General features: G+C 48.1%; 1 protein-coding gene across 1 annotated transcript; it reads left to right on the top strand.

Moving 5' to 3' along the window:
* The first annotated feature begins 202 nt into the window (after positions 1-202).
* Positions 203-9,399, top strand: GPR78 (G protein-coupled receptor 78). The gene is made up of 3 exons (XM_064151621.1): positions 203-2,250; positions 2,718-2,831; positions 7,186-9,399. The coding sequence occupies exons 1-3, from the start codon at positions 1,583-1,585 to the stop codon at positions 7,421-7,423; spliced, it is 1,020 nt and encodes a 339-aa protein (XP_064007691.1). The 5' UTR covers positions 203-1,582; the 3' UTR covers positions 7,424-9,399.
* Positions 9,400-26,171: the final 16,772 nt, after the last annotated feature.

Raw genomic sequence — 26,171 nt, 5'->3', positions numbered from 1 at the left:
CCTCTCCTCTCCTCTCCTCTCCTCTCCTCTCCTCTCCTCTCCTCTCCTCTCCTCTTTCTTCCTTTCCCCTTTTTTTTCCTTTTCCTTTCTTTTTTTTTCTAAGAGGCTTTAGCTTTTTACAGATTGTACCATCAGCACCCTAATACAAACACTTGTTCAGCCAAGTGCTGCTTTAAAAGTGTGAGTCCAGTGTGAGCAGTCAGTCTCTAGTCAAGCAACTCATCTCAGTTGCTGGCCTGTGAGGACAATGTGAATACCCAAAGAACAACCACAATTCTTTTAGGCACTGTAGGCTCTTCAGGAAGGTGGTTGAATCCCCATCCCTGGAGGTGTTGAAAAGAAGCAGTGATATGATGCTGAGAGAGATGGTTAGCATGAGCCTCAGCACTCAGAGAATGGTTGGACTGGATTTTAAAGGTCTTTTCCAAGTGAAGTGATTCTATGATGTGGCTTGTAAGAACATGGCTTAGTGGTGGACTTGGCAAAGTTTGGTTAACAGTTGGACTTTGATGATCATGGAGGTAATTTCCAACTTTAATAAGTTTATGAATGTATGATTATGCCTGTGGGGAAAAGGGGAAGTAATGCCTCAGAGGGAGAGGAGGCACCCTTCAAGGAGCACAGCCACTAGCTTCTCGACAGCTTCCAGGATTGCTGGATGCAGCCGATGGCCTCACCCTGCGCACACAGCTCAGGCATGAAACTATCAGCAGCTCGTCGCCAGATCTGATCCTTTCTGAGCTGCGCATTAGCAGAAAGTTGGGGCTTCCTGTTGCTGTCGTCTGCGGTCCGGGAGCGGCTCAGACCGACTCCCGGATCCCTGGCTGAGCCTGTGCCTCGCAGCCGCTCGTCTGCGCATGAGTCGCTGCGGGAGGCTCCGCGGCTGGAGTATTTCAGGGGCTGGGCACGGGGGGAAGATGCTCAGTGCCTGAGGGAGGCCGGTGCGGAGCGGGGGCAGCCGCGGCGGGACATGGAGGGGCCTCCGGGAGGAGAGGGGCCGAAGACCCCGGCCTGAAAGAGCGGGAGGCGCGGCCGTCGGGGCATCGCCCGCTTCAGCACCGCGGACAGCGCGCAGCGAGCGCCTGGCCCCGCGCAGCGCAGAGCGCTGTGCCACCGGCACCGCCACCTCGGACCCCGCTACCCCCGGATCTCCCTAGTCCCGGACCTCTCGACCCCCACCTTCGCTATCCTCGGATCCGCTATCCCGGACCCGGACCCGCTAGCTCGGTCTCCGATTCCTGGGTGCTGCGCCGTTGCTGGCTGCCCTTGAGCCCCTACTCTCGATTTCAGCCCCGCTTCTCCTGGACCCCGCTCCCTCACTGCCTGCCGCCGCTATTAGGTACTCCTATCCCCGCTACCCCCGGGGTCCTCTCCCGCCCCTGCCGGCCCCTTAGCCCCGCTCTCCTCACCCCTCTGTCTCTGCACCCCGCCCCTCGCTCCTGTCCCTACACCTCGCTGGCCCCCGGCTCTGCTCCCCGGCAACATGCGCGGACGGCTGCGGGCGGCGGCAGGCGAGGCTGCGGTGCCGGCTCGGATGCCTCCTTTCTCCTGCCCTCGCCAGCTCCAGGCGACCCGCTGAGAGATGGACTTGGCAGGCGTGCTGCTGGCGCTGCTGCTCGTGCTGGTGCTGGTTGTCTCTCTGCTCTCCAACCTCCTGGTGCTGCTATGTTTCGTCTACAGTACGGAGATCCGCAAGCAGGTGGCCGGGGTTTTCCTGGTGAACTTATCCTTCTGCAACCTGCTCCTCACCGTCCTCAACATGCCTTTTACCTTGCTGGGGATCCTGAGGAACCAGCAACCCCTCGGGGGCTGCGTCTGCAAAGCGGTGGGTTTCCTGGAAACTTTCCTGACTTCCAACACGATGCTGAGCATGGCAGCGCTCAGCATCGATAAATGGATCGCTGTGGTGTTCCCCTTGAGCTACACCAGCAAGATGCGGTACAAGGACGCTGTGATACTGATGGGCTACTCGTGGCTCCACTCCCTCACCTTCCCCTTGGTGTCTTTGTTCTACTCGTGGGTAGATTACAGCAGCGTTTACGCCTCTTGTACCTTGCACCTGAAAGAAGAAACGGAGCGGAGAAGGTTTACAGTGTTCACCATCGTCTTTCACTCCACCAGTTTCATGCTGTCGCTGGTAATCTTGTGTTTCACCTATTTAAAGGTGTTGAAAGTTGCCCGGTTCCACTGCAAGAGGATAGACATTATCACCATGCAGACTCTGGTTTTGCTGGTGGATATCCACCCCAGGTAAGGCGTGCGTGTTTGTGTTCGCAGCCCCGGGACAGGCGCGGCAGGTACCCGGGGCAGGGAGGATGTCCCTGCCTCCCCACCGACCTTGCCTGCTCTCCCGCCTGTCCCAGCCGCAGGCCGAGCGCTTCTGCCTCTAGTCTCAAACGCTGCTCGTAGTGCCAGGTGCCTCGTGCCTTTGTAGCCTGCCTTATTTAAGCGCTAGCCCCACTCGCCGGGCGCTCCCGCCTGTCCGAGCTCCCTTTGACAGGTGGCTGCCGCTTTGGCGAGCGAGATTATCCGCAGGCTCGGTGGGGTTGGGGCCGTCCTCCCGTGGGAACAGCTACGCTCGGAGGCCGGGGCTGTCCTCCCCTCTCCCGGGGCGGAGACTCTCGGGTTGGCAGCGAGTCCTTCGTCTCTCCCTCGGGCTGGGATCTCGCCTCCCGGTTCCTTGCCTTAACCCAGGGGCTGCTCTTCTCCCCTCGCAGCGTGAAGCAGCGCTGTCTGAACGAGCAGAAGCGGAGGCGGCAGCGGGCAACCAAGAAGATCAGCATTTTTATAGGGTCCTTCGTGATCTGTTTCGGTCCTTACATTATCACCAGGTCAGTATCTTCTGTTGGGGTGGGGGACTTTCCCAAACTGGTATGTCCCTTGATGCACAGATGCTCAGTGAGGGAGAGAGAGGGCTACAGCTGATACAGAGCCTGATGAGGACCTGGGGGTGATTCTGTGGGGCAGAGCACACACATACACACAAAAACACATCCTGACCTAAACAGTCTTTGGCTCTCCCTTCCTCCTTGCAGCCAGGTCTGGGTGCCGCTGCCAAGTGCAAGAGGCTTTTAGGACAAGTACCAGGAATTAATTACATGCCAGTGGGAGATGAAAGCAGTTTAAAAGACTTGCCACCCTTCCTTATGAGCACGACTTGAGGAGTAGAGAGGAAAGCAGACAGCTTTTCTGTTCTTTTTGTTGTTTTGTTGTGGTTTTGGTTGTTTTCTGTCTTTTTTCCCCCTGAGGGTTTGTTTGTGTAGTCTTGGTTTTTAGGGCATAAGACCAAGCTTGCTGCTGTTTGAAAGTGAGGTGCCATAACTTAAATGAATCCAGGCTGGTGATTTGTCAGGTAATCTCTGTGTCTGGGAACATCAATGGCTGTAAATAAATTGCTAACGGTACAGCATGGCTTTGTGGTGAGGCACAAGAGTTGCCTCCCAGGAGAAAAAGCAGCAATTAGACTTAGGGAATGTATAGGAAACAGCATGCTCCTCAACTGGCCGGCATCACTGCCACCCACTTCTGGTGGTTTGCACCTTTTGAAGCAGTCAGGCAGCATTCTCCTTCCTCACTTGCCAGTCTTTAGACAGCACATGGTTATTATTTTTACATCTCGCATAAATGACTGAGCTGGAAGCCAGAGTAACTTCACTGAATCACACAACACCTCAAGATTCAGCCTTTCATCTCTAAGCCAAACCAGGCTATCTCTTCCACAAGTGACTTTAAAATACTTCCCACTTCAGAGTGTGCTCAAGACACCCTCGAAGAGCACTGGCTCCTGCTGAGAAAGGTGCACTTGTCTGCAGAACCACCTTGGGCGGGGTTTTCCCAAGCTTGATACCAAATAGGTGAGGTTTGCAGCTACAGCAGTTTACAGAAACCAGCCAGCTTTAGGGTACTGATCTTACACAGTCACATAGGTGGAGGTCATTGATGATCATTATCACTGTCTTTTTCTTAGGTAGGGGGACAACTTTAGGCCACTGCAGAAAACTGGCAGCCTTCCTTTGGCCTTTAGGATCGGTTGCCACTTGTATGTTGAAAGGAATTCCCAACTGTTTGCCTGGATAACTGCTTTTTTCCAGGTGTTCCCTGTAGTCAAAAGGATTATTACAAATATTAACATTACATCACAGAGCTAAAAGGTTAATTGACCACTCTTCAGCACACGGAGGGTAATTTGCTCTTCTCTTTTGTCCTAATCCGGATATAATCAAGCAAAGCGGATTTTCCCATCTTCTTTCCATCTAAACATCACCAAGCTCAGCAAATCCCAGCACTGCCACAGCTTTCAGAGCAGAGATATTCCTCATGAGTTTCTAAAATAACAGTGGCTTCCTTCTTCAGACCTTGCATCTGGCAAATGTCAGATGGAGCATCTTCTCCGTGTGACCAACTGGTACTTCATGTGGCACTAGGGAGAAGGGTGAGCCTTGGCTTATGTAAACTGCCTAAGGAAACTGGGGTTGTTTTGTCTGGAGGAGAGAAGGCTAAAGGGAGATCTTCTCACTCTTTAAAACTACCTGAAAGGAGGTTGGAGCGAGGTGGGAGTTTGGTCTCTTTTCCCAAGTAACAAGGGTCTCTTTTCCCAAGTAACAAGGGCCAATGGCCTCAAGTTGCAACAGGGGAGGTTTAGGCTGGCTATCAGGAAAAAAATCTTCACCAAAAGAGCATTCAGGGATTGGAACAGGCTGCCTAGGGAGGCAGTGGAGTCATCACCCCTAGAGGTGTCCAAAGAACAAGTACATGGCACTGGAGACACAGTTCAGTGGGCACAGTGGAGTCGGGTTGACAGTTGGACTCGGTGATCCCGGAGGTCCTTTCCAACCCAAGCAGTTCTGTGAGTCTATGAAATGTGTGTGTCAAGGTGCAGCTTCTGTCTCCATCACAAGCACTGAATCAGCTCAGTGGCAGTAAAATGGGGGGCATCTGGAGAGGACATCCTCAGAGGCTCTTTGGCCCAAAGGCAAGAGCGTGTTCAGGCAGCGCCAGATTAAAGGTGACGGTGGAGGTGAGGTTAGGGCTTGCGTCCACTTCTCCACTCCTCCCTTACTCTACTCTTTATGGGGCTTGAACTGAAGCAATCTCTACTTGAATGATATCTTCCCTGTTTTCTCACTCTTTGGCCTGGTGACTCAGGTTGTGCTGTGAGCTCCTCATTGCAAAACGTGAATGAAATTGTGATCGTTACCAAGAGCTTCATCTGTGATCATTAACAACAGATTCATCTGCTCACTAGGAGCTGACAGATGAATTTCATCTCCTTTTTTTTCTTTCTTTTTTGTAGCAGCACTGAAAACAAGACAACAACATCAAGCTGCACTCAGATGGATATTTCTAAGGCTGCCTTGATTTGGCCAGGCTCTTTATCTTCTTAAAATCTCTGTAATTTGTCTTCTCTTGGCTTCAGCACAATTATATTTGGGCCCATAATACATTAAAGGGAATGCACAGCAATGCATCTGTTTTCATGGCTCAGAGATCCTTTACTCTTCTTGTTCAGTGACTTTATAAAAGCATCAGTCCTGTACATAGCAAATGTACATTTCTTGTACTAGGGTGACACACAGGTCGGGAGAAACTTCAGCAACCATTCAAGAAGTGCCATTTCTTGTGCATTTATTTATTCTCTTACATTATCTTTACTCTCTTATTTATTTATTATCTCCTGTTCTCTCTGGTTTGAATCTCAGCAGCTTCAAACAGAAGTCTTCTGGTTTTTAAGTGCACTCGCCATAGGAAGGATTTCACTTTGACACGCACACAGTCAGTTCTAGTGGCTCTAGGGTGGTTTTCCTGTGCAAAGGGAATAGAACAGCTTCAGAAGTCAACATTCTGCAAGTTGAGAGCTCTGGAAAGAGGCCAGAGGGTTGTTCAAGCCTTGAGAAAGCTTCTGGCCTTAGATCTTCAAACAGCAACAGTTTAGGGTACAGAAAAGAGTCATTTTGTCTCATGGAACTTTTGTTTTCTTCAGGCATGAATATAGCAAAGTAGTAATGTTCTTGTTGCTGCAAAAAGGCTTTGCAAAAGATGTGCAGGTAACAGAACTTCTCACCCCGTTCCTCCCATTGCCCACTGCAGAGTCATATGTCAGCTCTATGCTGGAAGAGTCTAAAGGGTTTGTTTTGACTTCTGTGGAAAAAGCTTTAGCTTACTTGCAGTTCTTCCCCCCACCCCATGATTAATGCACTCATCTCGACTGAGGTGCTGAAGCCACTAATTATCCGTGAAGCACAGGCCAGGAAACGCAGGTCTGGAGAGAGCTGCCTGGTCCTGTAATGATGATAAAAGCATCATCTCCTTGTTTTCTTTGGCCACACCAGCAGTTAGCTAAGTGCACACTGATGTGTTTGCAGGTAAGTAGATAGAGTTGAGCTCCTAGGCACACTATGGCATTGCAGGGGCTACCCAGAGATCTCCAAGGCACTTCTGTGTCATTCTTCATGCTGTGGTGGTCTAACCTCAATCCTCTTTGCACATGTGAGCATTCACAGCAGCGCTGTAACGCAGGGTCTGTATCTGAGGGGGCAGTTCAGCGATCTAGAATCAGGTTTCTGGTGACATTCAAGACGTTGCTTAGTATCCAAAACCTCCACATGGGTGGGGCAGATCCAATACAGGACCTAGAGGAGCCCCACAGCTTCAGAGAGGAGCAGTCTGATACCAAGAGGCTTGCGCCGAAACATCTCGAGCATCACCGGACAGTAGTACTTGGGAAGCTCAGTTGACTGATCCTGGGTGCCCTCGGTCACGTGTATGTGTGGCAAGCTTGCCATAAGAGAGGGGTAGCAAACTTTGCCACCAAGACTTTGACTTTTGACCGCTTACCGGCACAACTCTTGGAGTTCAGCGAAGGAGCAAGAAACTGCAGCACTCTTTCCTTTGGTGCAGGAGACTGCTGACACTGAAAACAGACCCCCTCTCTCTCTTGCCATAGAGGGAACAATTCTTATCTCACAGTATCACAGTATCATCAGGGTTGGAAGAGACCTCACAGATCATCTCCAAGCGGCCTTTGCCTTTAGTGAATCCCAGGAGTAAGAACAGGGCTCTTTTCCTGCAGGGACCGCATGCTGTAGGCAAATAAGTGCTGCTTTAATGTTTGATGAAGCTCAAGCTGAGCGCCAGGCTCAGCGTGAATCTGACACTGAAGTGTTTCCTCTCTTTAATGTTTAACAGGTTGATAGAGCTCCTTCCTTTCGTTACCATAAATTACTACTGGGGAATTATAAGCAAGTGCCTCACCTACAGTAAGGCTGCCTCAGATCCGTTTGTTTACTCGCTTCTACGTCAGCAGTACAAGAAAGTTCTGATCAACATGGTCAACAGGATCCTGAAGAGGGACCTGTATCCATCCTCGGGCTACAACAGCTCCCTAGACACCGAGAATGATTACTGCTTGCACAGAACAAACTAACAACATGCAAAACATTCTCCTGCAACAGACACCAGTCTTTGCTGCTGCTGGAAAGCTGCCTCTTCCCTCTCATGCTGACAGCGGTGACAGTGCCTCCAGGGGGTGAATGCCGCATCGATGGGGCGCAGTTCATCGTGGACTTCCACAAAAGGCTCTTCCTTGGTCTTCAGCAAAGCCTTGATCCCGAGTGGATGGAGTAGGCCCGAAGGGTCAAGTAAAGCCTTCGGAGGCTTTAGAGAAGCTTAGAGAGCTTTTAGAGTTTCACAGCCGAAGACTTCATATGTCTCGGAGCATTCCACATCAAACGTGATGTTCCGGCGTCTTCTGGGACCACAAGAATCCCCAGGTCGGAAGGAGAGGTTCAGAGTCCTCCCTGCTGTCTGTGCAACTTGGCAGCCCAGGATCTGCTCTGATAGGTTGGCACATTACAAATAAGCATTTTAATTGGAACAGGCTGCCCAGAGAGGTTGTGGAGTCTCCCTCTCTGAAGACTTTCAAAACCCTCCTGGATGTGTTTATGTGTGACCTGCCCTGGGTGACCCTGCTCTGGTGGTGGGGGTGGTAGGACCAGCAGACCCTTGGAGGTCCCTTCCAACCCTTCCCATTCTACCATTCTGCGAATCGATCGGTTTCTTGTATCGGTGCCTCAAGTGAGTCAGCACTTTGAATCTGAGGTTGTGGTCCTGATTATTTCTTACTAAGCATCATGATTGTAACATAGCCTGTAGGAAGCGGTACATCCATTTGACATGCCAGTATTCTAGCAAGCATAACCAAAGCCCACATATCTGAGTTACTAATCTTTAGCTCTTCCGTGGTATGTGATGACAACACTTGCAGCAAACCCAACAAAGACCTCCATGGAGTTTCATTAAGTAGCAGAGTAGTTCCATCTCTGAGCTAGCGAGCCTCCCCAGACAAGCTAAACAACTGAAAACCAATCCGTCGGGAGAAGCCACAGACACCGCCGCGGTTAACATCTACGGCTTCAGAAGCTATCTGTTTGCAAGGAGCAGGCTAAAAACAGTTGAATTATTTCCAAGGGATACATAAGGTGTAAAATATTTCATGCATGGGCTAGATTTGGTGGATTGTCATACTCCAGTACAATCTTTTCTCTCGCAGTGAACCTGGCCCTTTTAACCGAGACCAAGAGGTGACCGAGACCTGTTAGACACCCAGAAACTCAAAGCTGCTTTATCTATTAATATTAATCAAGTCATTATAGATATTTTTTTCCTCTTTTATTTATTTGGGAATAAATTATTTATTTATTTTGGGAGAAAAAAAAAAGTGGGAATTATTTTTTTGAACAGTATTCCTTTTGCTTATAGAAGATGTGAATCCAAATAGTCTCTGACATTCCAGAAGCTGCTATTTTGTAACTGAGTGGGAAATGAAAGCGATTCTAAAGGTATATTTTAAGAGAGGGTGGGACAAGATGTAAGAAAAAAAAAGAGTTATTTTTTATCTATCAATGGACTTGACCCTGTGAAGCGTTGAGAGAAGTCTGTTCCTGGTTGAAACCAAACATACAAGCGTGCAGTTAGACACAAACGTCATCACCTTTATATTTGGCAGCCGTAGCCCCACACAAAAAGCTCCACACAGAAGCGTTTCGTTACGTCTGTGCTGAGCAGTCAGCACATCCAGAAGGTTTTATCCACCTTCCACAACGAGCAGTCCCACAGAAGGCATGGCAAGGTGCTGCTGCCTGCCAAACACAATGTTCTCTTATCTCCTGCTTTTAATCTCTGAGGCCTTTCTGATGCCTTTCTTCCCTCCTCCCTTTTTTAGGTTCCTCACCTCGCCCTTTTTTTCTTCCCCACGCAAGTACCTTTAGCCTCTGTGTTTTGCATCTCTAGTTCTGCCTGTGTTTAAATTGAATGTACTACAACGGTTTTGTCTTCTTGGTAAAGTATTTGTACTCCAATTTTGTGTAAATACAGTATTTCAGGGGGGGAAAAAAAGAAAAAGTTGTCTGTGGAATCATTTCCTCTTCGCTGCCTTCACGACTCCCTTCACACACCTCACCCCTACGGAACCTCCTGTCCCAGTTTTGCATTTCAGCAAGCTGTGGGAGTTGGAGCTGATCAGCCTGAAGATGACAAGGCTCTGGGGAGACCTCGGAGCAGCCTTCTGGTACCTGAAGGGAGCTACAGGAAAGATGGGGAGGGATTTTTTTACAAGGAGTTGTAGTAATAGGATGAGAGGGAATGCATTGAAGCCCAAGGAGGGGAGATTTAGCCTGGAGATTCAGAGCAATTCCTTACACTGAGGGCAGTGGAACAGGCTGCCCAGGGAGGTTGCAGATGCCCCCTCCAGGATCCAATGAGGCCTCCAGCTACCTGGGCTAGTGGAAGGTGCCCCTCTGCAAGGGTGGGTGGTGAGAAGCACCTTAGGTTCTGTGGACTTGGACTCCACAAATTCTTTAGCCTCACCAAAAAGCTGGCAAGTGATGAGGTGGGTAAATCCTACAAACAAACCTGCTGAGAGTAAATATGTCTTCAGTGATTGCTGAAGACATATTTACTCTGCCCTCATGTGAGTAACCCTAGCAGTGAACTTCATTTTGGAACTGATTACAATGTTAGGCTTATTACATGGATTAAGCAGGTGGTAACCAAAGTTCTTCCATGCAAGCACTCATATAGAATCATAGAATCAACCAGATTGGAAGAGACCTCCAAGCTCAGCCAGTCCAACCTAGCACCCAGCCCTATTCAGTCAACTAGACCATGGCACCAGAACTGTAGAGCGAGCCCGCTCCTGACAAACATGAGTTACAATCTGAGCCCTCTGGAAAAAATTAGCAGCACTGAGCTTTGTTGAATGAAATTACCTGTGACAAGCTGCACAAACCCATCTAGATAAAGTGCTTTCAAAGCCCTAAACAGCCCAAACCAAAGGCAATGTCCTGCATGGGTGAGGAGGTTTGACCACATCACCTGGAGAACATATTGTCTATAGAATAGAATAGAACCATAGAATAGGATCAAGCTATAGAATAGAATCACACAGGTTGGGAGAGACCTCCACACTCATCCAGTCCAACCTATCACCCAGCCCTATCCATAGCTCTGTCAATGTGAACTAGACAAGAACCAACAGTGATGGACATTATTACATTATCATAGTGAAGTCAGCAAAACATAACAGTTAGAAATCATTCAGCTGGAACAAGAAGAAGAGCAACAAACTCTTATGACACTAACACTGCCAGCTGAGGAGCTGATGAAGGAAAAGAGTTGGTGGTGATGGTTGGAGGGGGGGAAAGGAGTGGGTTGGTTTCTTTTTGTTATGCATGTGAGAAAAGGCTATAAACTGAAATGGTCTTCAACTCGTAATAGAAAAAGGAAAGCTTAATAAATGTTAAGAAAGAAAAAAAACAAACTATGTTAAAAACAAGGGAACAACCTAAAGGTAATAATCCTCTACTGAAATAAGCTTTCCCCTGCTCCAAATAATTATGTACACTTGTGCACACAGAGTGAAGAAGCTACTGTGTGTCTATCTCCAAAGCACAAAGCATATTTCAGGGCCAGGAAGAGCAAACCGCCCGTTCAGTGCGGTTCAGAAGGACACCTGGTTTGTGGGAGGTGTTAATGACACAAGTAAATTAGAGGTAGGTTCTGCCTTCTATTTCAGGCAAGCAATTAATATTTAATGGCAGAGATCACCTTAAGAAAGGCTGAAACACATTAATAAGTTTCAGTGCCAAAAAAAGGGGAGAGCAAAATGTCAGCTGGCGTTGTACAGGCCACCAGCTCCTCCTCTGAGCTGACAATCCCTGTGGCTTAGGAAGGTGACACAGATCCGTTCTGTGGATCCCTGCTTCTCCTCTCTTTGACCTCAGGCTTCAGGAGGGTGCAGGACACAAACTAAGGGCTTCTTTGCCATAAGTCAGCAATGCATGCACCACGTGTTGGTTGCAGGCAGGCTTCTTGTATGTTCCCTATGCTAAGGGAACACGTTGCAGAGCGTGTTGGGGGGAGTGTGTGATCTGTCACAGGGCACAGATGGTTAAATGTGGTTTCTGAGTGTTGAGAACTGCTAATCACTCTAGCCCATGCTCATCAGGTTTTTAACCAGATGCCTTCAGAAATGAAATAAAGCATAACTAAATCATCTTCAGTTCTGATTCCCATTCACCATCACAAGCACACAAGCACAGCTCACTGCAAGGACACTCCCAACAAGAAAACAAATCAACCCATCCACTTTGGGCAAGGCTGAGGGAGATTTATCCTGCTTCTCTCACTCTCCTTAACAGACTTGTGCACAAACTTAGTTATTAATGGCATTAAGCACTTCATGTGTACTTCTTTTATATTACAGCTTTAAAGGATTGTGAAACCAGAACTGTAAGAGCTCAACTTTTTCAGGCTCTGAAAATATTTAAGCCAACACTCTGAATGGTTGGACGTGGCACTTGGTGCCATGGTCTAGCCTTGAGCTCTGTGGTAAAGGGTTGGACTTGATGATCTGTGAGGTCTCTTCCAACCCTGATGATACTGTGATATGTTTTCTACTGCTGGTAAAGACAACTGATCCTACTAACTGCAATTCATCCAGAATAACTCACAAGTAGCCACGTGTTTCTTTCAGGAAGGAAGAACCTCTGAGTCTACCACAGGTCATTGATATTTCCCCTATGGCACACAGCACTAATTGAAGGTATCTCACACTGTTGAAATGCAATGCTGAAGGTAATATTCTGTGTTGAATAGCAGAGCGAGCTGCAGGGACATCCACCTGACATTTTATTGCCCAGAGCACAGCAGCCAAAGAGGTGACTGGCCAGATACAAGAGCTGTAAAACTACAGGTGAAAGGCAAGTGTACAAAAAAAATAGCATTCTGAAGTTCACAGCCTGCCACGTAGCAGACAACTTATCCCACCTGCTTTTGAAATGGTCAAACCAAAAAGAAAGCTGAAAGCTTAGCAGTGTTAGCATTGAAAAAGCAGCTATAATATGGGCAACTTTGCAATGAGCTGTACCAGAGCTAACTCTGAAGAGTTTTTGCAGCCCAATTAATGCATGCACTGTTGGCAATTTTCACTCATTGTCTTCTCCCAGGCAGCTTTGTTTGCACCTTCTTACATTTAGTAGTACTTCTGATCCTGAATGGAAATTTTACACATTACTTCTCAGATGGAAAAAAATAAGGGAGCAGAGGTATGATAAAATATAGAAGCAGAGGCAGGAGGTGATAATTAAAACAACAACAACAGCAGCAACAAGTGAAACTGCTCAGCTGGTAGCTCCTCAGCATTTCAGTCCACCCAGGCTTTGCAGTTACTACAGATTTAGAGTTTTCAGATGTATTTTTCTCTGCAAGGAACCATAAAAATTGTTTATCCTAATGTAATAGATTATTACCCATTCTCACCTTTGCCAGGGTTAAGTAATATGCTTAATTAAGAAGCATTAATGTATGAGCTTCTTGGGAAGTGTTGAGTGTATGTGACAAACTTAGAAGGCAGGAAGAATCCCCCCCCATACACCCAGAAAGGAAAAGAGCAGCGGGGAGCCACCTCACCTGGAGTATTGTGCTCCAGAGGACTTGGGGTGATAGGACAAGGGACACTGGCTTCAAATCAGAGCAGAGCAGCTTTATACTACATGCCAGAAACAGGAATCTAGGAGAGGTGGCATTTTATCAGATAACCAAAATTTCTAGAATGTACTTAGTGTGCTTCAAATTTTCTTAGTATTCCTCCCCAAAATAACTGAAGTAAGAGGAGGTTGAAAAATGAACCTCCAGTGTACAGAAATACATTTTTGCACTTACCCTTGTAACAGGTTTCTTGCAGGCACACTTTTCTTGTAGGCTCTGAGGTCTGCTCAAGACTCTCTCCTCTAGGCTGATCTGAAAGCACAGCACGAGGTCAGGTGTCATAGGAACAAACAAAAGCAATTAGGCCAGCTCTGCTTTATAAACCATCATTAACAGGGTACAGCTGAAGGCAATTAAGTTAGATGCCTTCAATAAAATATGTAGGAGCAGGTGGAAGTTAGAGACAATAAGAGAGGGTGGAGAATAAGGGAAGGAAGGAAGGAAGGAAGGAAGGAAGGAAGGAAGGAAGGAAGGAAGGAAGGAAGGAAGGAAGGAAGGAAGGAAGGAAGGAAGGAAGGAAGGAAGGAAGGAAGGAAGGAAGGAAGGAAGGAAGGAAGGAAGGAAGGAAGGAAGGAAGGAAGGAAGGAAGGAAGGAAGGAAGGAAGGAAGGAAGGAAGGAAGGAAGGAAGGAAGGAAGGAAGGAAGGAAGGAAGGAAGGAAGGAAGGAAGGAAGGAAGGAAGGAAGGAAGGAAGGAAGGAAGGAAGGAAGGAAGGAAGGAAGGAAGGAAGGAAGGAAGGAAGGAAGGAAGGAAGGAAGGAAGGAAGGAAGGAAGGAAGGAAGGAAGGAAGGAAGGAAGGAAGGAAGGAAGGAAGGAAGGAAGGAAGGAAGGAAGGAAGGAAGGAAGGAAGGAAGGAAGGAAGGAAGGAAGGAAGGAAGGAAGGAAGGAAGGAAGGAAGGAAGGAAGGAAGGAAGGAAGGAAGGAAGGAAGGAAGGAAGGAAGGAAGGAAGGAAGGAAGGAAGGAAGGAAGGAAGGAAGGAAGGAAGGAAGGAAGGAAGGAAGGAAGGAAGGAAGGAAGGAAGGAAGGAAGGAAGGAAGGAAGGAAGGAAGGAAGGAAGGAAGGAAGGAAGGAAGGAAGGAAGGAAGGAAGGAAGGAAGGAAGGAAGGAAGGAAGGAAGGAAGGAAGGAAGGAAGGAAGGAAGGAAGGAAGGAAGGAAGGAAGGAAGGAAGGAAGGAAGGAAGGAAGGAAGGAAGGAAGGAAGGAAGGAAGGAAGGAAGGAAGGAAGGAAGGAAGGAAGGAAGGAAGGAAGGAAGGAAGGAAGGAAGGAAGGAAGGAAGGAAGGAAGGAAGGAAGGAAGGAAGGAAGGAAGGAAGGAAGGAAGGAAGGAAGGAAGGAAGGAAGGAAGGAAGGAAGGAAGGAAGGAAGGAAGGAAGGAAGGAAGGAAGGAAGGAAGGAAGGAAGGAAGGAAGGAAGGAAGGAAGGAAGGAAGGAAGGAAGGAAGGAAGGAAGGAAGGAAGGAAGGAAGGAAGGAAGGAAGGAAGGAAGGAAGGAAGGAAGGAAGGAAGGAAGGAAGGAAGGAAGGAAGGAAGGAAGGAAGGAAGGAAGGAAGGAAGGAAGGAAGGAAGGAAGGAAGGAAGGAAGGAAGGAAGGAAGGAAGGAAGGAAGGAAGGAAGGAAGGAAGGAAGGAAGGAAGGAAGGAAGGAAGGAAGGAAGGAAGGAAGGAAGGAAGGAAGGAAGGAAGGAAGGAAGGAAGGAAGGAAGGAAGGAAGGAAGGAAGGAAGGAAGGAAGGAAGGAAGGAAGGAAGGAAGGAAGGAAGGAAGGAAGGAAGGAAGGAAGGAAGGAAGGAAGGAAGGAAGGAAGGAAGGAAGGAAGGAAGGAAGGAAGGAAGGAAGGAAGGAAGGAAGGAAGGAAGGAAGGAAGGAAGGAAGGAAGGAAGGAAGGAAGGAAGGAAGGAAGGAAGGAAGGAAGGAAGGAAGGAAGGAAGGAAGGAAGGAAGGAAGGAAGGAAGGAAGGAAGGAAGGAAGGAAGGAAGGAAGGAAGGAAGGAAGGAAGGAAGGAAGGAAGGAAGGAAGGAAGGAAGGAAGGAAGGAAGGAAGGAAGGAAGGAAGGAAGGAAGGAAGGAAGGAAGGAAGGAAGGAAGGAAGGAAGGAAGGAAGGAAGGAAGGAAGGAAGGAAGGAAGGAAGGAAGGAAGGAAGGAAGGAAGGAAGGAAGGAAGGAAGGAAGGAAGGAAGGAAGGAAGGAAGGAAGGAAGGAAGGAAGGAAGGAAGGAAGGAAGGAAGGAAGGAAGGAAGGAAGGAAGGAAGGAAGGAAGGAAGGAAGGAAGGAAGGAAGGAAGGAAGGAAGGAAGGAAGGAAGGAAGGAAGGAAGGAAGGAAGGAAGGAAGGAAGGAAGGAAGGAAGGAAGGAAGGAAGGAAGGAAGGAAGGAAGGAAGGAAGGAAGGAAGGAAGGAAGGAAGGAAGGAAGGAAGGAAGGAAGGAAGGAAGGAAGGAAGGAAGGAAGGAAGGAAGGAAGGAAGGAAGGAAGGAAGGAAGGAAGGAAGGAAGGAAGGAAGGAAGGAAGGAAGGAAGGAAGGAAGGAAGGAAGGAAGGAAGGAAGGAAGGAAGGAAGGAAGGAAGGAAGGAAGGAAGGAAGGAAGGAAGGAAGGAAGGAAGGAAGGAAGGAAGGAAGGAAGGAAGGAAGGAAGGAAGGAAGGAAGGAAGGAAGGAAGGAAGGAAGGAAGGAAGGAAGGAAGGAAGGAAGGAAGGAAGGAAGGAAGGAAGGAAGGAAGGAAGGAAGGAAGGAAGGAAGGAAGGAAGGAAGGAAGGAAGGAAGGAAGGAAGGAAGGAAGGAAGGAAGGAAGGAAGGAAGGAAGGAAGGAAGGAAGGAAGGAAGGAAGGAAGGAAGGAAGGAAGGAAGGAAGGAAGGAAGGAAGGAAGGAAGGAAGGAAGGAAGGAAGGAAGGAAGGAAGGAAGGAAGGAAGGAAGGAAGGAAGGAAGGAAGGAAGGAAGGAAGGAAGGAAGGAAGGAAGGAAGGAAGGAAGGAAGGAAGGAAGGAAGGAAGGAAGGAAGGAAGGAAGGAAGGAAGGAAGGAAGGAAGGAAGGAAGGAAGGAAGGAAGGAAGGAAGGAAGGAAGGAAGGAAGGAAGGAAGGAAGGAAGGAAGGAAGGAAGGAAGGAAGGAAGGAAGGAAGGAAGGAAGGAAGGAAGGAAGGAAGGAAGGAAGGAAGGAAGGAAGGAAGGAAGGAAGGAAGGAAGGAAGGAAGGAAGGAAGGAAGGAAGGAAGGAAGGAAGGAAGGAAGGAAGGAAGGAAGGAAGGAAGGAAGGAAGGAAGGAAGGAAGGAAGGAAGGAAGGAAGGAAGGAAGGAAGGAAGGAAGGAAGGAAGGAAGGAAGGAAGGAAGGAAGGAAGGAAGGAAGGAAGGAAGGAAGGAAGGAAGGAAGGAAGGAAGGAAGGAAGGAAGAAGGAAGGAAGGAAGGAAGGAAGGAAGGAAGGAAGGAAGGAAGGAAGGAAGGAAGGAAGGAAGGAAGGAAGGAAGGAAGGAAGGAAGGAAGGAAGGAAGGAAGGAAGGAAGGAAGGAAGGAAGGAAGGAAGGAAGGAAGGAAGGAAGGAAGGAAGGAAGGAAGGAAGGAAGGAAGGAAGGAAGGAAGGAAGGAAGGAAGGAAGGAAGGAAGGAAGGAAGGAAGGAAGGAAGGAAGGAAGGAAGGAAGGAAGGAAGGAAGGAAGGAAGGAAGGAAGGAAGGAAGGAAGGAAGGAAGGAAGGAAGGAAGGAAGGAAGGAAGGAAGGAAGGAAGGAAGGAAGGAAGGAAGGAAGGAAGGAAGGAAGGAAGGAAGGAAGGAAGGAAGGAAGGAAGGAAGGAAGGAAGGAAGGAAGGAAGGAAGGAAGGAAGGAAGGAAGGAAGGAAGGAAGGAAGGAAGGAAGGAAGGAAGGAAGGAAGGAAGGAAGGAAGGAAGGAAGGAAGGAAGGAAGGAAGGAAGGAAGGAAGGAAGGAAGGAAGGAAGGAAGGAAGGAAGGAAGGAAGGAAGGAAGGAAGGAAGGAAGGAAGGAAGGAAGGAAGGAAGGAAGGAAGGAAGGAAGGAAGGAAGGAAGGAAGGAAGGAAGGAAGGAAGGAAGGAAGGAAGGAAGGAAGGAAGGAAGGAAGGAAGGAAGGAAGGAAGGAAGGAAGGAAGGAAGGAAGGAAGGAAGGAAGGAAGGAAGGAAGGAAGGAAGGAAGGAAGGAAGGAAGGAAGGAAGGAAGGAAGGAAGGAAGGAAGGAAGGAAGGAAGGAAGGAAGGAAGGAAGGAAGGAAGGAAGGAAGGAAGGAAGGAAGGAAGGAAGGAAGGAAGGAAGGAAGGAAGGAAAGGAAGGAAGGAAGGAAGGAAGGAAGGAAGGAAGGAAGGAAGGAAGGAAGGAAGGAAGGAAGGAAGGAAGGAAGGAAGGAAGGAAGGAAGGAAGGAAGGAAGGAAGGAAGGAAGGAAGGAAGGAAGGAAGGAAGGAAGGAAGGAAGGAAGGAAGGAAGGAAGGAAGGAAGGAAGGAAGGAAGGAAGGAAGGAAGGAAGGAAGGAAGGAAGGAAGGAAGGAAGGAAGGAAGGAAGGAAGGAAGGAAGGAAGGAAGGAAGGAAGGAAGGAAGGAAGGAAGGAAGGAAGGAAGGAAGGAAGGAAGGAAGGAAGGAAGGAAGGAAGGAAGGAAGGAAGGAAGGAAGGAAGGAAGGAAGGAAGGAAGGAAGGAAGGAAGGAAGGAAGGAAGGAAGGAAGGAAGGAAGGAAGGAAGGAAGGAAGGAAGGAAGGAAGGAAGGAAGGAAGGAAGGAAGGAAGGAAGGAAGGAAGGAAGGAAGGAAGGAAGGAAGGAAGGAAGGAAGGAAGGAAGGAAGGAAGGAAGGAAGGAAGGAAGGAAGGAAGGAAGGAAGGAAGGAAGGAAGGAAGGAAGGAAGGAAGGAAGGAAGGAAGGAAGGAAGGAAGGAAGGAAGGAAGGAAGGAAGGAAGGAAGGAAGGAAGGAAGGAAGGAAGGAAGGAAGGAAGGAAGGAAGGAAGGAAGGAAGGAAGGAAGGAAGGAAGGAAGGAAGGAAGGAAGGAAGGAAGGAAGGAAGGAAGGAAGGAAGGAAGGAAGGAAGGAAGGAAGGAAGGAAGGAAGGAAGGAAGGAAGGAAGGAAGGAAGGAAGGAAGGAAGGAAGGAAGGAAGGAAGGAAGGAAGGAAGGAAGGAAGGAAGGAAGGAAGGAAGGAAGGAAGGAAGGAAGGAAGGAAGGAAGGAAGGAAGGAAGGAAGGAAGGAAGGAAGGAAGGAAGGAAGGAAGGAAGGAAGGAAGGAAGGAAGGAAGGAAGGAAGGAAGGAAGGAAGGAAGGAAGGAAGGAAGGAAGGAAGGAAGGAAGGAAGGAAGGAAGGAAGGAAGGAAGGAAGGAAGGAAGGAAGGAAGGAAGGAAGGAAGGAAGGAAGGAAGGAAGGAAGGAAGGAAGGAAGGAAGGAAGGAAGGAAGGAAGGAAGGAAGGAAGGAAGGAAGGAAGGAAGGAAGGAAGGAAGGAAGGAAGGAAGGAAGGAAGGAAGGAAGGAAGGAAGGAAGGAAGGAAGGAAGGAAGGAAGGAAGGAAGGAAGGAAGGAAGGAAGGAAGGAAGGAAGGAAGGAAGGAAGGAAGGAAGGAAGGAAGGAAGGAAGGAAGGAAGGAAGGAAGGAAGGAAGGAAGGAAGGAAGGAAGGAAGGAAGGAAGGAAGGAAGGAAGGAAGGAAGGAAGGAAGGAAGGAAGGAAGGAAGGAAGGAAGGAAGGAAGGAAGGAAGGAAGGAAGGAAGGAAGGAAGGAAGGAAGGAAGGAAGGAAGGAAGGAAGGAAGGAAGGAAGGAAGGAAGGAAGGAAGGAAGGAAGGAAGGAAGGAAGGAAGGAAGGAAGGAAGGAAGGAAGGAAGGAAGGAAGGAAGGAAGGAAGGAAGGAAGGAAGGAAGGAAGGAAGGAAGGAAGGAAGGAAGGAAGGAAGGAAGGAAGGAAGGAAGGAAGGAAGGAAGGAAGGAAGGAAGGAAGGAAGGAAGGAAGGAAGGAAGGAAGGAAGGAAGGAAGGAAGGAAGGAAGGAAGGAAGGAAGGAAGGAAGGAAGGAAGGAAGGAAGGAAGGAAGGAAGGAAGGAAGGAAGGAAGGAAGGAAGGAAGGAAGGAAGGAAGGAAGGAAGGAAGGAAGGAAGGAAGGAAGGAAGGAAGGAAGGAAGGAAGGAAGGAAGGAAGGAAGGAAGGAAGGAAGGAAGGAAGGAAGGAAGGAAGGAAGGAAGGAAGGAAGGAAGGAAGGAAGGAAGGAAGGAAGGAAGGAAGGAAGGAAGGAAGGAAGGAAGGAAGGAAGGAAGGAAGGAAGGAAGGAAGGAAGGAAGGAAGGAAGGAAGGAAGGAAGGAAGGAAGGAAGGAAGGAAGGAAGGAAGGAAGGAAGGAAGGAAGGAAGGAAGGAAGGAAGGAAGGAAGGAAGGAAGGAAGGAAGGAAGGAAGGAAGGAAGGAAGGAAGGAAGGAAGGAAGGAAGGAAGGAAGGAAGGAAGGAAGGAAGGAAGGAAGGAAGGAAGGAAGGAAGGAAGGAAGGAAGGAAGGAAGGAAGGAAGGAAGGAAGGAAGGAAGGAAGGAAGGAAGGAAGGAAGGAAGGAAGGAAGGAAGGAAGGAAGGAAGGAAGGAAGGAAGGAAGGAAGGAAGGAAGGAAGGAAGGAAGGAAGGAAGGAAGGAAGGAAGGAAGGAAGGAAGGAAGGAAGGAAGGAAGGAAGGAAGGAAGGAAGGAAGGAAGGAAGGAAGGAAGGAAGGAAGGAAGGAAGGAAGGAAGGAAGGAAGGAAGGAAGGAAGGAAGGAAGGAAGGAAGGAAGGAAGGAAGGAAGGAAGGAAGGAAGGAAGGAAGGAAGGAAGGAAGGAAGGAAGGAAGGAAGGAAGGAAGGAAGGAAGGAAGGAAGGAAGGAAGGAAGGAAGGAAGGAAGGAAGGAAGGAAGGAAGGAAGGAAGGAAGGAAGGAAGGAAGGAAGGAAGGAAGGAAGGAAGGAAGGAAGGAAGGAAGGAAGGAAGGAAGGAAGGAAGGAAGGAAGGAAGGAAGGAAGGAAGGAAGGAAGGAAGGAAGGAAGGAAGGAAGGAAGGAAGGAAGGAAGGAAGGAAGGAAGGAAGGAAGGAAGGAAGGAAGGAAGGAAGGAAGGAAGGAAGGAAGGAAGGAAGGAAGGAAGGAAGGAAGGAAGGAAGGAAGGAAGGAAGGAAGGAAGGAAGGAAGGAAGGAAGGAAGGAAGGAAGGAAGGAAGGAAGGAAGGAAGGAAGGAAGGAAGGAAGGAAGGAAGGAAGGAAGGAAGGAAGGAAGGAAGGAAGGAAGGAAGGAAGGAAGGAAGGAAGGAAGGAAGGAAGGAAGGAAGGAAGGAAGGAAGGAAGGAAGGAAGGAAGGAAGGAAGGAAGGAAGGAAGGAAGGAAGGAAGGAAGGAAGGAAGGAAGGAAGGAAGGAAGGAAGGAAGGAAGGAAGGAAGGAAGGAAGGAAGGAAGGAAGGAAGGAAGGAAGGAAGGAAGGAAGGAAGGAAGGAAGGAAGGAAGGAAGGAAGGAAGGAAGGAAGGAAGGAAGGAAGGAAGGAAGGAAGGAAGGAAGGAAGGAAGGAAGGAAGGAAGGAAGGAAGGAAGGAAGGAAGGAAGGAAGGAAGGAAGGAAGGAAGGAAGGAAGGAAGGAAGGAAGGAAGGAAGGAAGGAAGGAAGGAAGGAAGGAAGGAAGGAAGGAAGGAAGGAAGGAAGGAAGGAAGGAAGGAAGGAAGGAAGGAAGGAAGGAAGGAAGGAAGGAAGGAAGGAAGGAAGGAAGGAAGGAAGGAAGGAAGGAAGGAAGGAAGGAAGGAAGGAAGGAAGGAAGGAAGGAAGGAAGGAAGGAAGGAAGGAAGGAAGGAAGGAAGGAAGGAAGGAAGGAAGGAAGGAAGGAAGGAAGGAAGGAAGGAAGGAAGGAAGGAAGGAAGGAAGGAAGGAAGGAAGGAAGGAAGGAAGGAAGGAAGGAAGGAAGGAAGGAAGGAAGGAAGGAAGGAAGGAAGGAAGGAAGGAAGGAAGGAAGGAAGGAAGGAAGGAAGGAAGGAAGGAAGGAAGGAAGGAAGGAAGGAAGGAAGGAAGGAAGGAAGGAAGGAAGGAAGGAAGGAAGGAAGGAAGGAAGGAAGGAAGGAAGGAAGGAAGGAAGGAAGGAAGGAAGGAAGGAAGGAAGGAAGGAAGGAAGGAAGGAAGGAAGGAAGGAAGGAAGGAAGGAAGGAAGGAAGGAAGGAAGGAAGGAAGGAAGGAAGGAAGGAAGGAAGGAAGGAAGGAAGGAAGGAAGGAAGGAAGGAAGGAAGGAAGGAAGGAAGGAAGGAAGGAAGGAAGGAAGGAAGGAAGGAAGGAAGGAAGGAAGGAAGGAAGGAAGGAAGGAAGGAAGGAAGGAAGGAAGGAAGGAAGGAAGGAAGGAAGGAAGGAAGGAAGGAAGGAAGGAAGGAAGGAAGGAAGGAAGGAAGGAAGGAAGGAAGGAAGGAAGGAAGGAAGGAAGGAAGGAAGGAAGGAAGGAAGGAAGGAAGGAAGGAAGGAAGGAAGGAAGGAAGGAAGGAAGGAAGGAAGGAAGGAAGGAAGGAAGGAAGGAAGGAAGGAAGGAAGGAAGGAAGGAAGGAAGGAAGGAAGGAAGGAAGGAAGGAAGGAAGGAAGGAAGGAAGGAAGGAAGGAAGGAAGGAAGGAAGGAAGGAAGGAAGGAAGGAAGGAAGGAAGGAAGGAAGGAAGGAAGGAAGGAAGGAAGGAAGGAAGGAAGGAAGGAAGGAAGGAAGGAAGGAAGGAAGGAAGGAAGGAAGGAAGGAAGGAAGGAAGGAAGGAAGGAAGGAAGGAAGGAAGGAAGGAAGGAAGGAAGGAAGGAAGGAAGGAAGGAAGGAAGGAAGGAAGGAAGGAAGGAAGGAAGGAAGGAAGGAAGGAAGGAAGGAAGGAAGGAAGGAAGGAAGGAAGGAAGGAAGGAAGGAAGGAAGGAAGGAAGGAAGGAAGGAAGGAAGGAAGGAAGGAAGGAAGGAAGGAAGGAAGGAAGGAAGGAAGGAAGGAAGGAAGGAAGGAAGGAAGGAAGGAAGGAAGGAAGGAAGGAAGGAAGGAAGGAAGGAAGGAAGGAAGGAAGGAAGGAAGGAAGGAAGGAAGGAAGGAAGGAAGGAAGGAAGGAAGGAAGGAAGGAAGGAAGGAAGGAAGGAAGGAAGGAAGGAAGGAAGGAAGGAAGGAAGGAAGGAAGGAAGGAAGGAAGGAAGGAAGGAAGGAAGGAAGGAAGGAAGGAAGGAAGGAAGGAAGGAAGGAAGGAAGGAAGGAAGGAAGGAAGGAAGGAAGGAAGGAAGGAAGGAAGGAAGGAAGGAAGGAAGGAAGGAAGGAAGGAAGGATATAGAGTATATAATAGATGAAATAGAGAAGAAGGAATGAAGCAAAGATTGGGTATGAAAGAGGTGGGAGAGGGGAGAGTAGAAGAGGAGCTGCAGCTCGAAGCTGCTGTGGCTCTGCTCTGCTGGCTGCCGTTTTTAAGGCGTGCAGACAACGAGCCGCAGGTGGCTCTGGTTCCTGGTATGTTATAAAAGCTTACCCTGGGGCTCCAGTGGAGAGGTCTGTCCATGTGACCACTTGCAAAGTCTGGGGGAGGGATTCTGCTGGCTCCAGATAGAGATGAGAAGTGCGTTGTGAGCAGACGTCTGGAAAGCTTTCTCTGCAGGTAACAGTTGAGGGCTGGAATTGCTCAGCCTGGGAAACAGAAAGCTCCTGAGAGACCTGAGAGGAGCTTTCTAGTAGCTAACGGGGCTGTAAAGAAAAGCTGCAAGGGGACTTTGAACAAAGGTAAGTGCAATACTTGAAGTGAGGAATTCCTTTCTTAAGCCTGCTTCAGAAACAACTTCAAATTTCCCATTAGTTGAGTTGAAATTAGCGTTTTACTGTCAGCCTTTTCACTTCTTAGCCTCATGTAGCTGAGCCAGATTGCAACATCCAATTTTTGAGCTCCCATGAAAGGAATGCTCTTTTATTTTCTTACCTTACTGCTCCTTTTCCAAACGAAGACACTTACCTGTAGTGCTAGTTTGAAGTTTTGGTGGGAAAAACCAGATGACAGGCTGTGAAAGGAAAACAGTGATGGTGTTTATTTCCCTCAGAGGCTTGCTGAGATCTGTAAGAAAGAGAACCAGAACATAGGTATCTCACCAATCCTGCTGGGGAGCTGCATCTCTCTCTCCAACCTCACCCTCTGTTTCTCTGACTAATCCACTTGGCTTCCTAACCCCCTAGCCAAACTGCTGTACTTCCTTGGGACTGGGGTAAGGTTGAGAGAGGTGGGGGAAGGTAAAGGGGCAACTGGGAGCCCCTCCTGGGGTCTCAGGTTTCTGGGAGGGCTGCTGTGTTTATGTATAACCTTTCCCCTTGTCTATTTCTGTCTACACCTGTATATACTGCAAATATCTGCTTGGATATTGATCTAAGCTGTAAATAGAAGCCTCATTCAATTTCCAGAGTGTGATGGTTTGGGTGTTAACCCCACACACACACTTTAGAAGTACCCAATTAGTCTCAGCCAGCTCTGGGAATATAAATGGAGCTATTTATTTACAGCTAGCACAATATACAAGCAGGTATTTACAGTATACACAGTTATATACAGAAACACACACGTTAAAAGCAATACAGAAACACAGCAGCCCTCCCAGAAACCTGAGTCCCCAGCAGGGGCTCACAACCACCTCTGCACCTTCCCCCTGCCCCTCTCAACCTTACCCCAGTCCTAAGGAAGAATGGAGGTTCAGACAAGAGGTTAAGAAGCAAAGGTGAGTGGCAGGTGAGGATAGAGAGATGCAGCTCAGCCAGAGCCCAGCCCGAGAGTGAAGACAAAATGGTGAGAGTGTGCTCTAAGGTTTACTTTTTTCTTCAGCAAGACTCTGAGGGAAGCAGACATCACCATTGTTTTCCTTCCACTGCCTATCATCTACTTTTTCTCACCAAAACTTTCTACCCTGCTTCAAACAAGCACATGGAGCCAGCTGAGTCCAGTCTGAGTGATTTCTAAGGAGGGGGACAGGTAACACCCAAACCAGCACACCTGTGTTGTAGTTAGGTTAGTACAGTCAGCCTTTTGACTTAACATCAGGCAGCTGAGCAGCATTGTAACCTGCCAATTCAATGAGCTCCAAAGAGAGAAACTCCCTTTTTTTTTCTTACCTAACTGCTCCTTTCCCAAAGGAGGATACTTACCTGAAGTGCTGGTTTGAAGCTTTGGTAAGAAGGACCAGATGACAGGCTCTGAAAGGATAACAATGGTGATGTTTATTTCCCTCATGTGGTTGCTGAGATCTGTAAGAACAGAAACATTGATAACTCACCACTCTTGCTGGGGAGCTTCAAGCTGCATCTCTCTCTCCAGCCTCACCCTCTGTTTCTCTGACTAATCCAATTTGCATCCTAACCCCCTGGCTGAACCTCCATGCTTCCTTGGGACTAGGGTAAGGTTGAGAGGGGTAGGGGGAAGGTAAAGGGGCAGTTGGGAGCCCCTGCTGGGGACTCAGGTTTCTGGGAGGGCTGCTGTGTTTCTGCATTATCTTTCCCCTTGTCTATTTCTGCCTAGAACTGCACATACTGTCAATCTCTGCTTGTACACTGAGCTAAGCTGTAAATAGAAGCTTCATTCAATTTCCAGAGTGTGATGGTTCGGGTGTTACCCGGCACCCCGCACTCACACACACTTTAGAAGTACCCAATTAGTCTCAGCCAGTTCTGGGAATATAAATGAAGCTATTTATTTACAGCTAGCACAATATACAAGCAGGTATTTACAGTTGTGGCCGTTTGAGCTGATCCTCTAGCTCAGACATAGGGGAAAGATGAACATTCCAGGGAGAGGCCACATAATGGCAACAATAGATAAATTAATATAACTTCATTGGAGCATCAAGAGCTCAATGTGTAGAAGCACAGCTTGTTCTCCCCCTTTTCTCCTGCTGGCTTCTGCTGCTGCAGCTTCACCTGTCGTCCCAGCTGCTGTTTTGGCTACTGCTGCTTTGCTGCCGCTTGACCCCTCCCCCATCTCCCTTAAGGTTATTGTATTGGGTTTTTTTTTTTCTTCCTTCCTTCTCTAGTTATTATCTCTCTTTACATTGTTATAATTATACTGTAAGAAATACAATTTCATCTTTCCCTGACTTTCAAAAAAGGGGGTGTGCTAGTGAGAAGCAAGCTAGAATGTTTTGGTAAAAGAACTTGATAACAGGCAATGGAATGAAAAACATGGTGTCTCCTTCTCTCACAGTCACACTGAGAACTCTGGGAAGAAGAAGTAAACTTTCTCCATTTTGTCTTTTTCTTCTGCCTTTGCCTTCAGACCTGGTCACATCTCATTAACCCTGCTCCTACTAACCTTGCTCCCTAACCGCTTGGCTGCACATCTTTTCTTCCTTGAGACCTGGGGTAAGGTTGAGAGGGCAAGGGGAGGTGTTGGGGTGGTTTGAGAGCCCCTCCTGGGGACTCAGGTTTCTGGGAGGGGAGTTGTGCTTTTGTATTGTTTATCCTTTGTATATCTCTGTATATAATTGTATATAACTGTATATATTGTAAATAGCTGCTTGTAAATTCTGCTAGCTGTAAATAAATTGCTTCATCTATATTCCTAGGGTCCATCTGAGTTAGCTGGGGCAAATACAAAGTGTGGGGGGGTGGGTAAGAGCCCAAACCATCACATTTTTAATTGGCTTTCCCAACGTGGGGCTAGTTATTTGAGTGACTGGTAATTAGCTCTGGGAATTAAGATGAAGCTAATCAAGCAGCTATTGTATTTGGTTGGGGCATTGCTCTGGTCTGGTTTTGTTTTCTTGGCATTTAGTTGGATAAAAGCTCAAATTGTTGCTTATTTTATTGATCTGGCTTATAATGAGGCTAAAGCTAAGGTTTCAGATATGTTCTGGAGCTGGGGTGATTTTATTCTTGGTTATGCTGGTTTTAATATCTCTGAGAATATTACCAAGGATATTACAGGAGCTCTGGTCAATAATGTGACAATCAATGGAAATTCTGCTTTAAATACGGCTCTAATGAGAGTTATTCAGCCTAAGACAGGAATTCCAACTGTTTGCATAGGCACATGCTCGTGTAAAACTGTTTTGCTACTCACAGTTTTTAATATTTGCCTCATGATTTTAATATTCATATTAATTTTGACATTATTGGTGAAAAATTCAAAACCAGCTTCTGTAAGAGCTAGGAAAAATTCTGTCTCAAAACCAAATTCGGTAACAGTTTCTCAGCAATCTGCTTCCCCCTTGCCAGCCTCTGCCCCTCCT

The sequence above is a fragment of the Pogoniulus pusillus genome, chromosome 11 (assembly GCF_015220805.1).
Source record: "Pogoniulus pusillus isolate bPogPus1 chromosome 11, bPogPus1.pri, whole genome shotgun sequence".
NCBI lineage: Eukaryota > Metazoa > Chordata > Aves > Piciformes > Lybiidae > Pogoniulus > Pogoniulus pusillus.
Note: the sequence above shows the minus strand (reverse complement) of the source record. Positions and strands in the feature narration are given on the sequence as shown.

Bases quoted from the DNA above. Each gene is read 5' to 3' on its own strand.
- GPR78 (XM_064151621.1), top strand. From the start codon at position 1,583: ATGGACTTGGCAGGCGTGCTGCTGGCGCTGCTGCTCGTGCTGGTGCTG. The intron at 2,251-2,717 runs GTAAGGCGTGCG...CTCCCCTCGCAG, and splicing joins CTGGTGGATATCCACCCCAG to CGTGAAGCAGCGCTGTCTGA. The intron at 2,832-7,185 runs GTCAGTATCTTC...AATGTTTAACAG, and splicing joins GGTCCTTACATTATCACCAG to GTTGATAGAGCTCCTTCCTT.